The sequence below is a fragment of the Labeo rohita genome, chromosome 13 (assembly GCF_022985175.1).
Source record: "Labeo rohita strain BAU-BD-2019 chromosome 13, IGBB_LRoh.1.0, whole genome shotgun sequence".
In the NCBI taxonomy this organism is placed as follows: domain Eukaryota; kingdom Metazoa; phylum Chordata; class Actinopteri; order Cypriniformes; family Cyprinidae; genus Labeo; species Labeo rohita.
Window position 1 is genome coordinate 33599986 of NC_066881.1, and position 17974 is coordinate 33617959.

Here is a 17974-nt window from a genome sequence, read left to right on the forward strand (position 1 = left end):
TGTCTGATTTTCAGAACTGTCTTCTGCATCTAATTGATACGAGCCTGTGGGCTGCTTATGCAGATGGAAGAGGAGAACGTTAACCCTTCACCTCGAGAGCTTCATGCAGACAATAGCTCCAGAGTTGAATTGCAAAAGGTTTTTTTTTTATTTTTGGAGAGCGAACTGTTTTCATAACCCTCGGGCTCTTTTCTTTCAACCCAAAACACACCTCAACAAAATTCTTTATTTCTGTGCATCGTCTTTTTCACCTCAGAGCTCGTATCCACCTTATTTTTACGAGGACTCGTATTTTAGTTTGATGTCTTCATGATGAATTTTTCTTTGTATGTTTGAACTTTTCCTTTAAATACATGTTCATGGTTATTCCAAAAAATCAAAAACATCTTATGAATTTCTGTTGTCTCTCAGAGGATGTTCAGAGCTCTACCGCATCCCCATGGTGGAGTATAAGCTGGACAGTGAAGGAACGCCCTGCGAGTACAAGACGCCCTTCAAGAGAAACACCACCTGGCACCGCGTGCCCACCGGCGGCCAGCCTCTTCCCCGCGGATCCCCCACGCAGGGTCCAGATCGCATGCCGTGCCAACAGATCCTCCAGCACGCTCAGACCGCCATCCCACGCAGCACCTCTTTCGACAGGAAGTTGCCGGATGGACCCAGGTATCGCTTTAGTTTCACATGCATGTTTTTGGGTGTGTTTCCAGTGGTGTTTTTCTGAATGTCAGTGGGTGAGTTTGAATCCGTCGCCCTCCTGAATGAACCAGATTCATTCAGAGTCCATGAAAAAATACAGCAGGATGAAAGAAGTGTGACAGAAACTTTGTATTGTGTATTTTCTGACATTTTATGCATAGGGCTCTGATTTCCATGATGCTGATGGAATTGCAAAATCCAGTCATGTAAAAATTGTCATCGAATTTGACAAATTTTCGATGATTAAATCATAAGAAGTGCTATACACTTAATTAAATCAAAATATACACTGATGTACGTGAATTTTAAAGTCCAAAAAAAGACTGATATTTATATATGAAATTTGCATGTTTTGTGAAACTTTATTTTAATAATTTTTTTTCAAAATTCAAAATTTATAAAAAAAAATATAAAACAGTTTTATGAATTCAACTGACTACTTTTAATGACTTGTAATATAATTTTATTTAATTATTATAATAATTGATAATAAATTTCATGATTTCAATAAAATTTACATGCTTTCTGATTAGTAAAATTTAATTTTGAACTGCAAAACGGATTACAAAAAAAATAAAACTGGACAAAAAAGGATCTGCCAGTGCAGTAAGACAAAATACGCGTATTTTTGATAGGACTGTCAAACGATTAATCGCAATTAATCGCATACAAAATAAAAGTTTGTGTTTATATAAAATATGCATGTGTACTGTGTATATTAATTATGTGTATAATATATAAATACACACATACTTGTATGTAATTAAAAAAATAATATATATATATATATATAAATATATATATATAAATAATATATAGAAATATTTTGTATAGAAATATAACATTTTTCTGTGTGTGTTTTTAGATACATAAATATACTCAGTACACACACACACAATTTATTTAGCATCCGATTAATCACGATTAATCAGCCCTAGAAACAGTCTATGAAAACAAATTTTAAAGTTGCGTGCAATATTGCTTGAGCAAATTTTTATATAAATATTATATAAATATTTTAACTGGAAAACAAAACAAAAAAAACAATGAATATTTTTGCAGTGCAAAAATCTGGTTCACGTAAATGGAAAATGGATTAAATATGTAAAAAAAAAAATATTAAAATAGAAAACCGTTATTTAGAATTTTATATTTCGCTATATTGCTGTATTTTTATTAAATAAATGCCTTGGTGAGCAGAAGAGACTTCTTTTAAAAACATTGCAGACCATTATACAGTTGAGGTCAAAAGTTTGCATCCCCTTTCAGGGGGTGAAAACTTTTGGAATTTGAAAATCAGGGTAAATTTAACTTATTCGGTCTTAAGGAAAACATGTAACAAGTATCTTCTGTAGCCTCTGAAGGACAGTTCTTCTTGGAAAAAAATACGATATTTAGGCAAAATAGGAAAAATGTACCTCCATTCTGTTCAAAAGTTTTCACCCCCCGACTCTTAATGCATCGCTTTCCTTTCTGAAGCATCAGTGAGCGTTTGAACCTTCTGTACTAGTTGCATGTGAGTCCCTCAGTTGTCCTCAGTGTGAAAAGATGGATGTGAAAATCATACAGTCATTGTTGGAAAGGGTTCAAATACACAAAAATGCTGAAAAAACGAAAAAAATTATGGGACCTGAATTGTAGAATTTTTCTGAAGAACAGCAGGCAGTTTAACTGTTCAGGACAAACAAGTTACTCATAAACCACTATCACTAAACAAACACACACACCGCTGTGGATCATTCAGGAAATAACACAGTATTAAGAATCAAGGGGATGTAAACTTTTGAAGGGGGTCATTTTTATAAATTCAACTATTATTTTCTCTTGTGGACTATATGTAAACATCTTTTATGTGAAATATCTTATTCAGGTCAGCACTAAATAAACAATAACATGCATTTTGTATGATCCCTCTTATTTTGGTAAGATAATTTATATTTTTAATGATTCTGAAAGGGGGATGCAAACTTTTGACCTCAACTGTATATTATACAATATTCCTTTTTAGAGCTTGATCACTTTGAAAATTGTTTATAGAATTGCTTCTCAAAGGAATAAATTTCACTTTAAGTATGTTAGACATTTTAACTGAAAAAAGACGAAAATACTGATGCACAAATCTGATTCACATAAAGGGAAAATGCATTCATGTAAATTGCAAAAAAAAAAAAAAGTTGCTCTGTGATTGTGCAGTTTAATGCAACATTTTCACTTTTTACCATGCACTAACAATTTACATTCTGCTGGAAGGTGTTGTGTTGCCTTTCCATTATTGCTGGTAAACATACTGACCCAGATCATCGTGAATTCAGCGTCCTGTATTTGGTATGCAGGCGATATGCCTTTCAAATATGGTTTGTTATAATGTGGTTATTTGTTCTTACTTGGAAACCCCTCGCGGTGTTGATGACCTTTCCGGCTCCTCTGAGACCGCATGTGGAGAGAGCTGTGCCGCGCTTCAGTAATGCCACACCACTGGACTCTCTTATTAGTGATGCACTAACACTAAAAACACACATGCAAACACCTCTCACATTTTCACAAGAAAGTGCATGAAGTGACGAAATGCCTTGAATGCAATGCAAAGTCATTTTACAAGGACTTTTATGCATGTGTCACATAGCATGCATATTGTCCTTTGGCATTGTTGCTGCGCAATGTGACCCTGCCAAATAGACCGTTCTGGTCTATGCATTGTGACTTCAGACTGACGTCAGCCTGTTTTGGCAGGCGGGACCTGAAATCACCTTCATGCAGTTTCTCTGACTTGTATTTTGTGGTTTTGGGAGGTGTGTGAGATGTGTGTGAGAATGGGATCCGCTGCTGGTTCCCATTAAAGCATGCGGCCGAGAGGAAGCAGGAAAACGGGAATATCAGATGGTTGCGTTTCACGGCTGGTACTTTTTAATGAGGTGATGTGTGATTGGATCACTGACAGTTCGGTAGACAGGTTTTCAGTGAGGACTGTAGTTACGATCAGAATAACATATTTACTGTAGTAATCTTACTATATTTGTAGTATGCATACTGTGCATATCTTCTGTATGCATGAAAAATTCAGATGCACATTTGCCCACATTTTGGATAAATACAGGAAAAGGTTAATTACAATAACATATATTTGACAGAAAACAATGACTAAATCATTTTAAACTGTTAAAATGTCATGCTAAATTTATTAAGATTATACTGATAATTTTTATTATCAAATATTTGTATTTTTTTTATTTTACTTGTATTTATTTAGTTTTAAGTTTATTAATTTAATTTAATTTAATTTAATTTAGAAATAATGTGTTGGTCCAAATAATAATTTAATTATTATAAATAATTAAATGAACATAAATCAGTCAATGAATCAGTTAATAAAGTTGTATTAATATTTTTTTTATTATATTAGTCAGTATTTACTTAGTATTAGTTGAGGCTAAAGTTATTAATAAGATTATATTTAGCATTTTTATTATAATGTTTAATTTATTTTAATTTAATTTAGTATTAATTTATTGGTCCAAATAATAATTTAATTATTATAAATCAATCAGCCGAATTAATTAATAAAATGATATTGGCAGTTATTAATGAAGTATTATTCAGTATTTTAGTATTCATTTCATTTATATATTCTAGTTTTATTTATTAGTAATGTGTTTGTCCAATTAGTAATTTAATTCATATAAATCAGTCAATGAATCAGTTAATAAAGTTCTTTTTTATTAATAAAGCATTTTTATTATCAAATATTTTTTTTATTTTATTTGTGTTTATTTAGTATTAAGTTTATTTATTTTAATTTAATTTAGTATTAATGTGCTGACCTAATTAATAATTAATTAAATTTAATTTAAATTTAATTTAATTTAATTTAATTTAATAATTTAATTATGCTAACTATGATCAAATATTTTTCAAGATTTGAATGTATTAGTCAAATTAATAATTTAATTAAGTTAATTAATCAACTAATAATATTAAATAATAATAAAAGTAATAATACTATCAATAATTGTAGTTTTAATCATAGTCTTTATTTGCATGTTCATTCATTTTATTTTATTTTATTTTTTGGCATTATTTATTACTTTTAAATTGCTTGTTTCTGTGTAAAGCTGCTTGAAGAGCTGCATTTTAAAATGCAATTATATAATAATAATAATAATAATTATTATTATTATTATTAATGATTACAGTAAAATATATGAGGCTGCGTGTTGCCTAATTATTAATGGCTCTTTGCACAAATGTACTTTATTTTATTTCGTAGTTTCTTTTTCTCAACATTGATGAGAATGTCATGGTAGAAAAAATAATGCTTAATGTTGCATGCAATCTCCTTCAAGCTTTTGTGAATTAGAGCAGACACATTGATGTCACCTGATGTTGCTCTCTTGACTCTCTGATCTGGTTTGTGCATTAAACTATAATCTGTGGCTCACACATATTGAACTGTGCTGTTTTGGTGCTCGTCTGTATCAGTATCAGTATCAGTACTGCAGCTGCTGTGAGAATGGAAACCCATCTGTTCTGTGTGTTTCTCACGCTGCAGGAGCGTTCAGGATATTGAGAAACCTCAGATCTCGTCCTGCAGTAAAGGGGACGCGTCCCAACACTACCGCAGCTCACCCAGTAACCAGTCGTCCTCCAGCGACCCGGGACCCTGCGCGAGCGCCAGCTGGAACCAGCAGCCCGGATACGACGGGTACCTCAAACTAGATATAGAATTCTTTTATATAACATGTATAAGTAATTAATACAATTATATTGATTTGACCCTTGTGATCAAATATTCTTTTAGTGTTTATTTGGTATTAATTTTAATTTTAATGTTAATTAAAATTTTTATTTTTATTAATTTATTGTTTAGTCCAATGAAAAACTCAATTAATATAAATCAATATATAAATTTATACAATTATATTGATAATTGTAATCAAATATGATTCAGTATTTATTGTGTTTATTGTAGTTTAATGTAGTATTCATGTATTGGTTCGATTAATACAAATTAATAAATCAACCAATAACATTTATTAATAGCATTATATTGATATTTTTTATTTATTTAGTTTTAATTTACTTTATTATAGTTTAGTTTAGAATTCATATATTGGCCCAATTGATAATTATTTTAATATAAATCAAGCAATAAATCTATTAATAAAATTGTATTGATAATTTGTATCAAATATTAGTCAGTATTGATTTAGTTTAATTTATAATTAATTTATTAATTTTAATTTAGTATTAATGTATTGGTCCAATTAATAATTTAATTAATGTAAATATATAAATAAACCAATAAATTAGTTAATAACATTATATTGATAAGTAAAATATAAATATTATTTAGTATTTATTTAGAAGCGATTAGTTGTATTTAAAATAGTTTAATTTTGTATTAATGTGTTAATGAAAACATTAGTTAATTTCATTATAAATATTAAATAATATTTATATTATTAATATTATTTGGTTTTTATCATATTGTTCGGCATATATATGACGGTATATATATTAATGGTTAAATTAATACAAATTAATAAAATAACCAATAACATTAAGTAATACCATTAAATTAATATTTTTGTTATTTTTTTATTTAGTTTTAAATTCAATTATTATAATTTAGTTTAGAATTAATATATTGGGCCAGTTAATAATTATTTTAATATAAATCAATCAATAAATTTGTTAATAAAATTGTATTGATAATTTATTATGAAATATTAGTCAGTATTCATTTAGCGTTCATTTAGTTTAATTTATTAATTTTAAGTTAGTATTAATGTATTGGTCCAATTAATAATTAAATTAATGTAAATTAATAAATCAACCAATAAATTAGTTAATAACATTATATTGATAATATAAATGTAAATATTTTAAGTATTTATTTAGTAAGGATATGTTTTATTAAAAATAGTTTAACTTTGATTAATAAAACATTTGTTAATTTTTATTATAAATATAAAATAATATTAATATTATTAATATTGTTTTGTGTTTATCATATCACCTTATGTATATAAATATTGATTTGGGTTTTATAAATTAATTAAAATTATTATTTAGTATTTATTTAGTATTGATTTTGTTTATTTAATGCATTAATAAATGTAATGTAAATGTATTTATAAATATTTATAAAATATTTACTAATATTAAATAATACAATAATAATATTATTTATTATTTTACATTTTTTATTTAATCTTAAATAAACTGGTGTTTGTGTTTTCCATCAGACATAGGTTGATATGCATTTTTAGATCTTAATTTATACCTAACTTTATTAATCTTCAGGTAGAGTAATCGGTAATTTACTAATTTAATAAAAGTAATTAGTACTTGATTTTAAGTCATCCATAAAGACGTTTTGATTTTCTTCCTATTTAGCTAAGGACACTTTTAGCAAATATCACACGTCTTGTCCAGCATTGACAAAAACCATAAACATTGACTATTAACATGAGCTAGAGGATCCTCATACATTTTATTACCAGACTTTGTTGAATTTTCATTAATATCCAGTTTTTCTCAACCCCCATAATCAATCCAATCAAAGTAAATAAATGAGTTGTTGCTGTATGAATTTAAATGCGTCCGCAAATGTGCTGACTTTAATCACAGCTGGAGTTGTTTTAGTCTCTACGTTTACATCAGTGCACGGCAATGAAGAAAAAAAAACGTTTCATCACCCTCATCTGGCTGATTGAAGTCATTTTTGTCATTCCCCTGAGTGTGAACCTTTCCCCGTCGGTCTCATCCGTAGGTGTCAGTCTCCTGTGCTCCACGAGCGCTCGGCTGAAGCCCAGGGCATGCTGGGAGACGGGGAGATGCTGAGGGAGAGAGAGCCGACTCTGGAGAGGACACGCTCTGCAGGTGCCGTTCACACATCCACAGCTTTACACTGATCACTCCCACCAGTGAAGGTCAGATAGACATCAGCTACTGCACTGAAAATGTACTGGAGGTTATTATATGGTAACTTGTTCGAATAAAAGCCTGCTTTTTTAAATGCAGCCCTAGTTAGTATATTTAGTCTGGTTTTATTTGGTCCAAGGGGTTTTGCCAGCCCTAAGACGAATCATGTAGACCATTTTGGACCAGCTAGATCACATGTCAGACAGTCAGATGTTCTGGGAATCTCTGTTTATCCTTCAATCTGGTTTCTTCACAGAGGCAAAGTGGCACGTCCCTTCCACCAAGATCCTCAACTCCTTGAAGGAAAGAGGCAAGGATTCGCCAAACAAGTTGACGCGGGTAAGACTATTCCCACTTAACGCTCCTGTAAAGTTGATGTGAGGACTGTGATTTTGCCAAGAACCATATGTAATCCCATCCATTAAATACTCTTACAACAGTGATTCCCAACCTTTTTTAACTCCAAGGGCCTCCAGTGTCCATAACAATATTCAAAACCCTCCCATGATATATCTGCTGCAATGATTTTAAAATGTTTTTTTTTTTTTTTGTTTTTTTTTGTAGAAACTAGGAGTGTCCTAAAATAATTATAATTACAATTGAATATTGGAAATTAAAAATTTGGATAAAGATTTTTAAATAATATTTTACTGTAAACTAAAACTAAATTTTTATTTGAAATAAAATAAAATTAAAATAAAATAAGGTATTTTAAAAAAATTACTTGCAAAGTAAAACTACTTGCAACCCAGTTTTCCTGTAGTTTAATTTGAAAGTAAAAATATCTCAAATTTAGGTTAAAAAAAAAAATTATAGACATTTTTAAAAACAAAAACGCATAAAAATGATAAAAAGACAATAATAAAATTGAAAAAAAAAAAAGGAAATACAAGCAAAAGCTAATTCAAAATGTTAAAATAATTTGAAAATATGATTTTATTAATACATTATTATATTATTCATACATCACTTTTCTAGTACTAGAAATCACTTTTTTAAAATTAGGCTGCCTCATATGGCCAGATTTTAAGAAAATTTTAAAGAAAAATAATGGTTGATAAGACATATTTAAAAATAAATAAATAAATAAACAAAATGCTAATAGAAATGACAAAACAGAAAATTGCTAAAACTTTAAAATCAATCTAATAACAGAAAATTCTAAATTTTAAAATAATTTTAAAATATTATCATAATTATATTCTTTATAACAATTCCCAAGTAGTTTTAAGATTTTATTAATTTACATGACGTTTCCAGTACTAGAGACTTTTTTTTAAATTGGCCTGTCTCATATGGAGAATTGCATAGACATATTTATAATAAATAAATTAATAAATAAATAAACAGAAATGACAAAACAGGAAATTGCTAAAACTTTAAAATCAAACTGATAACAGAAAATGCAAAAATAAAACATAGATAGATAGATAGATAGATAGATAGATAGATAGATAGATAGATTTACCTATCACAATTCATAATCATATATCAATAATTCCTATCATATCATAATTATACAACAAAAATATAAAATTTAAAGAAATGACATAAGAGAAATTGCTAAAACTGTTTGTAGAGTACGAAACTGATAACAGAAAATGCAATATATATACATACATAAAACAGGTTGATAAGAAATGTAAAACCATATTTTAGAAAAAATTCAAAATTAATTAATAACTAATAAAAATGACAACCCAGGAAATTGCTAAAACGTTAAAATATGTACAAATATAAACAAAAAATAGCACTGCATTTCTACCCAATAAAGTATCTTAATTAAATAAAAATAAATTAATTAATTTAAAAACTAATAGAAATGACAAAACAGGAAATTGCTAAAACTTTAAAATCAAACTGATTGTATATATATATATAACACAGAATTTCTACCCAATAAAATATCATAATTAAAAAATAAATAAATAAATAAATAAAAAGCCAATGACAGTACAGGCAATTTGTGAGGGGAAAATATATATATATATATATATATATATATATATAAATAAATATAAATATAAATCTATATGAAATAATAGATTGATTGAAGAATCTTATGAATTCAGTTTAATTGACATTTATTTGTACTGTGCTTTTAACTATACAAATTGTTGCAAAGCAGCTTCAGAAAATTCAAGTTTTATATGTTGGTTCAGGGTTGGCATCATCTCTACTCAGTTGTTTGGTTGTTATTAAAGCCACAAATCAAACCCTTAAAGTCATATTGTTTGATAGTAATTTTGGACCAAAGATGTTGATACAGGAAAACGTCCTACTTGTTCTGCACACAGCCATATAGGAGCTTACGAAGTCCGGTTCATTTAAAGGACAGAAGAGCGCTGACAAAATAAACCATGTGCTTTATTTATAATTCAGTTGGTTTGTGGCTAGCCAGCAGGACGCATTTGTTTATATACGTAACTGTATGTTTATAAATCCCAGACTAATTCATAATATGGCAATTCCCTACTGTGTCAGAATGTGTTTTAATGTGGTGAGCTGGATTTACACTTCACATATGAAGCATATAATCACTTTGCATAAGTGGAAACACGAGCTTCCTCTGCTTGGGAAAGTTCTGCGACTCGTCTTCAGGGTGTTACTGCGTTCGGTGAAGCCTTGATATGACAAACACGCGGACGGAGGCGCACGAGGCCGCTAGTGCTGCTGTCAGTGTGCATGTGCGTCAGTGTGATGAATGAATGGCGATAAGGTCAGTCTGCCCTTGGTGCTGTTATCAGGGACGCGCTCGCGTTCGTCTGTCTCTCTCTCACCTTCGATGTGAGTTTTACCCAATATCTCACACCGCCTGTTCCTCTAATAGCATCTGACCACCGGCATCCAGCCGAAAGGAAATTAGGATCGTTTAACGCAGGATGCCGAGGTCTAGAAACAACAGCCTCCTGTAGTGTAGATATAGTGTTTATATAAGCTGTCTTACAAACCTAGTGAGAGTCATTGCTGAAATGATCTTCATACTGTAAGTGACTGAAATGAAATCTACATATGCAACACCTCCACTATTGAGTTAACAGTGAGCTGCTCTAATAAGCATAAAAAGTGACCTAGTGCGCAAAAATATTAAGTAAATAACTGTTCTTTTTGTATGGAATGAAATACTGTAATGAAATAAATATCTAAAATATTTAGAAATATATTTGTATTATTTAGCATATTTTTATTTAATTTTTTTTATAGTATAATTTTTACTTTGTTTCTAAATTTTAAAATTTTAAATTCTGGTTGATTTAATCCTTTATCTATACTTTATCAATAATGAATGATATATTTATATATATATATATATATATATATATATATATATATATATATATATATGTATATGTATATATATATATATATATATATATATATATATATATATATATATATATATATATATATATATATATATATATATATATATATATATATATATATATATATATAAATATAAATATTATTGCAAAGCAGTTGCTTTTTTATTTAAGAAAATGTAGGTGGTTCTCACACATGCAAATATTGCTGTGTAGCTGCTTAATTTGTGTTTGTTTATTTTTTTAATTATTCATTTTCATTTATTCATTTACTTGTAATTGAATATATAAATGTATAAAATAAGTAAATATATAAATGTATTTATTTATTTGTGTGTTTATTATATATATATATATATATATATATATATATATATATTTTTTTTTGTTTGTTGTTTGAAGTATTCATTTTCATTTATTATTTTATTTACTTATTTGCATTATTTATTTATGTTGCAGATTTTATTCATTTAGTATTTTTAGGAAAATTTATTGGATTTTTTATCAGTACTTTATTAATAATGAATGATATATTGTAGTAAATTGAATATATAAATGTATAAAATAAGTAAATATATAAATGTATTATATTTATGTATTTGTTTATTTTCTATATAAAATTAGAATAAATCTTAAATATGGTTTTATATATATATATATATATCATTGTAAAGCAGTTGCTAATTTTGTTTTATTTTTGTTTGTTTTTTGAAGTATTAATGTTATTTATTTATTTATTTTATTTACTTATTTATTTGTGTTATTTGCATTTTTTATATATTTATTTATGTTGCAGATTTTATTATTTTAAGTAAAATTCAATTGAATTTTTTTCATCTATACTTTATCAGTAATGAATGATTCATTTTTTCATTTATATATATATATGTATGTATGTATGTATATGTGTGTTTTATTTTATTATAGTATATTTTATTATAGTATAATAAGCATGATAAAGATATGCACAAATATTTAATGAAATCATTTTTAATTATAATTCTTATTATTCAGTTATATTTGTTTTTTTTCCCTAAGAGCTTTGCAATGCATTTTGCAAATGTTGTTGCTTGCTGTGTTAAAGCAGTATTTGCACTTATATTTGCATTTATTTCAGCCTAATTAACCCTTTGCCTTAAGCCCCGCCTTAAAAATGGTATTGACCAATCATATCTTAGTATCTGTTGCTGATACTAGTTTATGGTGAATAATTTCATAGAAATTATTCAAAAATACTGTAAATGTTTATACTTCTATAATAGTATAACCTGTTAATAACCTATAAAGGTATGAGCTATAAAAGTCATTTTTTTCCTTTTTGCAATTAAACTGTGCTGTCCTCATTTCTGTATGAAAACGTATAAGATCGTCTTCATTTGCTCCAAGGTAAATTAATGTTAATTACTTCATTTCACTTACTCTAATGTTATCACTTGTAATTTCTTTCGACTGTGAAGAGCGTTTGCCTCCATTCTCATTTGCAAACACTGCAGTTTTTAATCACTTTACTTAGTGATTTAACAGTTTCTATTAAAGAAATCAGCAGATTTTGTCTTAATTCATTGCAGCCCATGTTAAGTGTAATATCCAATCAGTTTGAAAGACATTTTACTAAACTTCATGCTGTTTAAACTTCCTATAGCATGTTCTCGAATGCTTTTCTCAGTTGCTCTGAGGATGTTTAATATGCAGCTTATGATTTGTGTAGATGCATCTATAGAGGCTTTTAACAAATATGGGAAAGCATGAAAGATTAAAGGACTGTCTCATTATCCACGCTAAGTGGAGTGAGTTTTCCATCTGCATTAATGAGTGTGTTGCAGTCTGTATAAACACAGGTTTAATGTCAGGATTCAGTCTGTTAATTATATTTGTTATTGTGTGTTTACCTTCTAGCATCTATATCAATAACTTACAAACCTTTTCATCTCTGAATGATCTGTAATGTCTGTTGCATTGTGTAAAATGCTGTTGTCCGTATCCGCTGGGAGATGTACACGGCTCTGCTCTCTTGATTTATTACGCCTATTGTCTGCGCACTAATTAATGAATACAGCGCATATTTGCATACATTACCAGTCATAGAATTATTCATTAGCTCACAGTAATTAGTTTCGCTGGTCTTTGCTGTGTGCAGCGGTACATTGAAATTGGTGTGATATTAGTTTGGACTCGAGGAGGTGTCACATGACAGAATATGACAGCAGATAGGGCCCATTTTCCATCTGCTAATTGGAATTATAGATCATAAAATATGCAAGCATGCACAAAACGACATGTAGACAATGGGATGATGTGTGTTGTGCTGCAATGTGAGCTAATTTTTTGTTTCCTTTGTATGATGTTTAAATTTACATCTTAGCTGTTTATGAATGTGCTCTGAAACACTGAACTGAAATATTGCAGTTGATAAGTATTTTTTGTATTAATTTATTTTATTTTTTATTTTAAAGAAAATATAAGTGGTTCCTGCACATGCAAATATTGCAGTGTAGTTGCTAGAGTATTATTTTATGTTTTTTCTGTTTGTTTGTATTTGATTTATTTATGTATGTTTATATTTAATTATTTATAAGATAATAAATTTTTTGCAAGAGTAATATTGTTTTTGAAGTATTTATTTACTTATTTGTATTATTTGCATTTATTTTAAAAAATATATTTATATTTATTTTGCTGATTTATTTATTTATTTAATCGTTTTATATTTTTATATTAATTATTTTACATATATTTATATTAATGCTTTTAAAGAAAATGTTTCTTGCCCATGCAAATATTATTTTATGTATTAATTTGTGTTTGTTTGTATTTATTTTTTTATTTATTCATTTATTTATTTTACTTTTTTGTATATTTGTATCTATTTTTTAGAAAATATAAGTGGTTCATTGCAGATTTATTTATTTATTATTTTAATGTATTTATATTTTTATATTAATGTATTTTTTTTATATATTTATATTAATGTTTGTAAGGAAAATATAAGTGGCTCTTGCGCATGCAAATATTGCAGTGCAGTTGCAAAAGTATTATTTATGTATTCATTTGTGTAGTTATTTTTATTCATTTATTTATTTTACTTTTTGTATATTTGTATCTTTTTTTGTTTGTTTATTTTTTAGAAAAGTAATATTTTTTTATTTTATTTTTATTTTTTATTATTAAAAAATTATTTTTTATATATTTATATTAATGCTTGTAAGGAAAATAGAAGTGGTTCTTGACCATGAAAATGTTTAAATGTAGTTGCAGGAGTAATATTGTTTTTGAAATATTTATTTATTTATTTAAATACATTTTTATACTAATTTATTTTTATTTATTTTTTTCACTCGTTTATATAGATATAGATATAGATATAGATAGATAGATCTATTTATCATTTAGAAAATATAAGTGGTTCTTGCCCATGCAAATATTGCAATGCAGTTTTTTTTTGTTTTTAGTATTAGTTTTTGAAGTATGCATTTTTATGTATTTACTTTTTTGTTTCTGTTTGTTTGTTTACTTATTTATTTGTATTATTTGCATTTATTTTTTGTTTTAAGTATATTTATTTATGTTGTAGATTTATTTATTAATTTTAATATTCAATTTTAATATTTATATTTTTATATTGATTTCTTTTTCATATTGTTTTTTTTTAATATATTAATGTTTTTAAAGAAAAAAGAAACAACAAGTGGTTCTTGCCCATGCAAATACTATAGTTCAGTTTCTAGGATATTCAATAATGTATGTAATACAATATTTATTATTCGTTTTTAAATATATTTATATATATATTTTTTTTTTCATATATTTATATTTATGTTATTTAAGAAAATATATGTGGTTTCTGCCTGTGCCAATTATCCGGTGCAGTTTCTAGGATGTTCTGGGTGGTTTTTAGGGTGTTGCTTTAAAAAATATAAAACATATCTTGACCAAAAAGGACCCTTTTATTAATATTTCCTTGGTGTGTTTTTCTGTCTTCCTCCAGCAGGGCGGCGATAAGAACTCCAGCCACTCCAGCAGCAACACTCTGTCCAGCAACGCCTCCAGCAGTAACAGTGATGAGAAGCACTTCGGCTCCGGGGACCTGATGGATCCAGAAATGCTGGGTCTCACCTACATCAAAGGAGCCTCCACAGACAGCGGCATCGACACCGCGCCCTGTAGCATGACCCCGGGGGTGGCCGGTGCGTCCGTGGCACGCGTTATGCTCCAGGGCCGCGGGGCGTCTGATCCGGGACACCCTTGGACGCCGGAGCTGACGGAAGAAGGGTCCACGGAGGAGGACCACGGCAGGTTGTACCTTCCCCAGAGCTACGCCGCGGCTCTGGCCGCCGGACACGCGCCCGCCGACGGGAGTATGGGAGACCTGAGCGAGATCTCATCTCATTCTAGGTGAGCACAAAAAAGTTAGGAGCATATAAACAGGTCAGATTTGTAGCTTGAGGCTGAATTGGTCAAGCATTTCCTGGTTGGTTATACTCGGTAAATGTTTTTGCCAACATTACTGATTAGCCCACTGGCTGGATTTCCACTAGCAGCAGAAAATGTGCACTTCTCAGTCTGCTATCAGTTATTGTTTATAAATATGTGCATATTCTTCCAGTTACACACAAACAAACACACAATTAATTGGGTGCAGCTGTTTAAGTCTGGACATTTTGCATATCCAGCTGTGTGTATTCACTTGGAGAGAGAGGAATGCTGCTTTTTAATAACAGGTCTAGAGGCTTTTTACATCTAAATTGCTTATACTGACTCTGTGTCCTCATTTTAAAGACAAGTTCAGAAGTTTTGGGTCTTTTGGAGTTTCTTTTCCTCACTGCATTTATTTGATTTAAAACACAATAAAAACATCAAAATTGTGCAATATTATTTCAGTTCCAAAGAACTGTTTTCTGTGTGAATATATTGTAAAATTATAATTTATTCCAGTGATGCAAATCTGAATTTTCAGCATCATTACTCCAGTCCTTAGTGTCACATGATCCTTCAGAAATCATTCTAATATGCTGATTTGCTGTTCAAGAAACATTTCTGATTATCATCAATGTTGAAAACAGTTGCTGCTTCATATTCTTGTGAAAAACTTGAAATATTTTATTTTTCATGATTGCTTGATAAATAGAAAGTTCAAGTTCAAGATCAGCAATTTAAAGCTGTTTTCAAGTAGCCGATCCATTCTACGACGGCATTTTAATGCCCATGTTAAAAATAAATAAATAAATAAACAAATAAAAAAAATAAAAGATTACGAGATTAAAGTCAAAATATTACAAGAATAAAGTCGAAATATTACAAAAATAAAGTTAAAATATTTAAAGAGTAAAGTCGAAATATTTCGAGAATGAAGTGGAAAATTACGAGATAAAGTCGAAATATTGAGAATAAAGGTGAAATATTTTGAAAATAAAGTCAAAATATTTCTAGAATGAAGTCTAAATATTTTGAGAATAAAGTTGAAAAATTACGAGAATAAAGTCGAAATACTATGAAAATTAAGTCAAAATATTTCGAGAATAAAATAGAAATATTATGACAATAAAGTTGAAATACTATGAAAATAAAGTTGAAATATTTTGAGAATAAAGTTGAAATGTTTTGAGAATAAAGTCGAAAAATATTACGAGAATAAAGTCGAAATACTAGAAAAATAAATTTAAATTACAAGAATAAAGTCAAAATATTTCAAGAACAAAATAGAAATATTACAAGAATAAATTTGAAATGTTTCGAGAATAAAGTGGAAATACTACAAAAATAAAGTAAATATTTAAGAATAAAGTGGAAATACTACGAAAATAAAGTTGAAAATACAAGAATAAAGTTGAAATATTTTGAGAATAAAGTGGAAATACTATTAAAGTAAAGTTGAAATATTTAGAGAATAAAGTCAAAATGTTTTGATAATGAAGTTGAATATTCTGAGAATAAAGTCAAAATACTACAAAAATAAAGTTGAAATATTTTTCGAAAATAAAGTTGAAATAATTTGACTTTTTTCATAGTATTTTGAGAATAAAGTAGAAATATTTTTAGAATAAAGTTGAATATTCTGAGAATAAAGTCGAAATTACGAGAATAAAATCAAAATATTTTGACAATTTGAATCGTATAAATTAAAGTTATAATATTTTGAGAGTATATTCTAGCCTATTGTGCATGCAAATGGCCCGGATTGGGAGCACTGGGAGAAATGACAAATTCCCAGCTTTCAAATTGTCAGTTTTATAATGAAAAACAAAGAATATGTCTATTACAGTAATGTCTTTTTTACACTCTTTAATGTGGTGTGACAAATCACTGTATTCGCCTCAGTTTAAGCGGCATGTGAATCAGTCATCTTTTTGATAACAATGAGACATTTGATTCATTAAATAAGGCTATACTGTTTTTTTCATGCCTTCAGATGTTCCTTTCAATTCTATCTTGCTTTAAACTTTAAAATTAAATTTGTATTTCGTGATCAAATTGACAATTTGAAAGCTGGACTGATTGCTCATAATTTCGACTTTATTCTCAAAATATTACGGCTTTAATCTCATAATCTTGGGGTTTTTTTTACATGGTACTAAAACGCAGTGATACCATTGCCTTTTTCTGCATCATGGAAAAGAAAGTCTTTGCACTGAAGTCATTATTTGCATTGTACAGAATGATCGTGGGAGATGGGTAATTGAGATAACATTAGATAATAGACAGTGTTTTAAAGGAAAAAATAGATTGCTTTGTGTATAGCACTTAAACGTAGACATATAGGGTAATTTTCCATCCGTACAATGAAACTGCTTTGTTTTGCACTGCAGAGCAATTCAGGAAAGTAATCAGCGAAATTGTCAAATTACCTTCTGTTATGTTCAGAGTGTTCTTATGCTCTTCAGAACCAGCTGTCTTCAAATGCACGACTAAGTGAGGTTTCAAAAGTACACAACTTTAGCATTATCTAATGTCGACTAAACCCTTGTGACATAAAAGGCAGAAAAATGGTGAGAAGTCTCTTTGAGATGGACCGGAGAGAATGGCAGCTGTCATGC

General features: G+C 28.5%; 1 protein-coding gene across 4 annotated transcripts in view; it reads left to right on the forward strand.

The window, feature by feature from the left end:
- LOC127175709 (signal-induced proliferation-associated 1-like protein 2) overlaps window positions 1–17974 on the forward strand; it is a 176404-nt gene that overhangs the window by 123000 nt on the left and 35430 nt on the right. For 3 of the 4 annotated variants that reach the window (XM_051126960.1, XM_051126962.1, XM_051126963.1), the window contains exons 10-14: window positions 412–663; window positions 5243–5395; window positions 7469–7578; window positions 7877–7959; window positions 14929–15335. In XM_051126960.1, the coding sequence (XP_050982917.1) occupies window positions 412–663; window positions 5243–5395; window positions 7469–7578; window positions 7877–7959; window positions 14929–15335 (1005 nt within the window). The remainder of the gene's footprint in view (window positions 1–411; window positions 664–5242; window positions 5396–7468; window positions 7579–7876; window positions 7960–14928; window positions 15336–17974) is intronic. The other variant, XM_051126961.1, reaches the window with a different exon arrangement.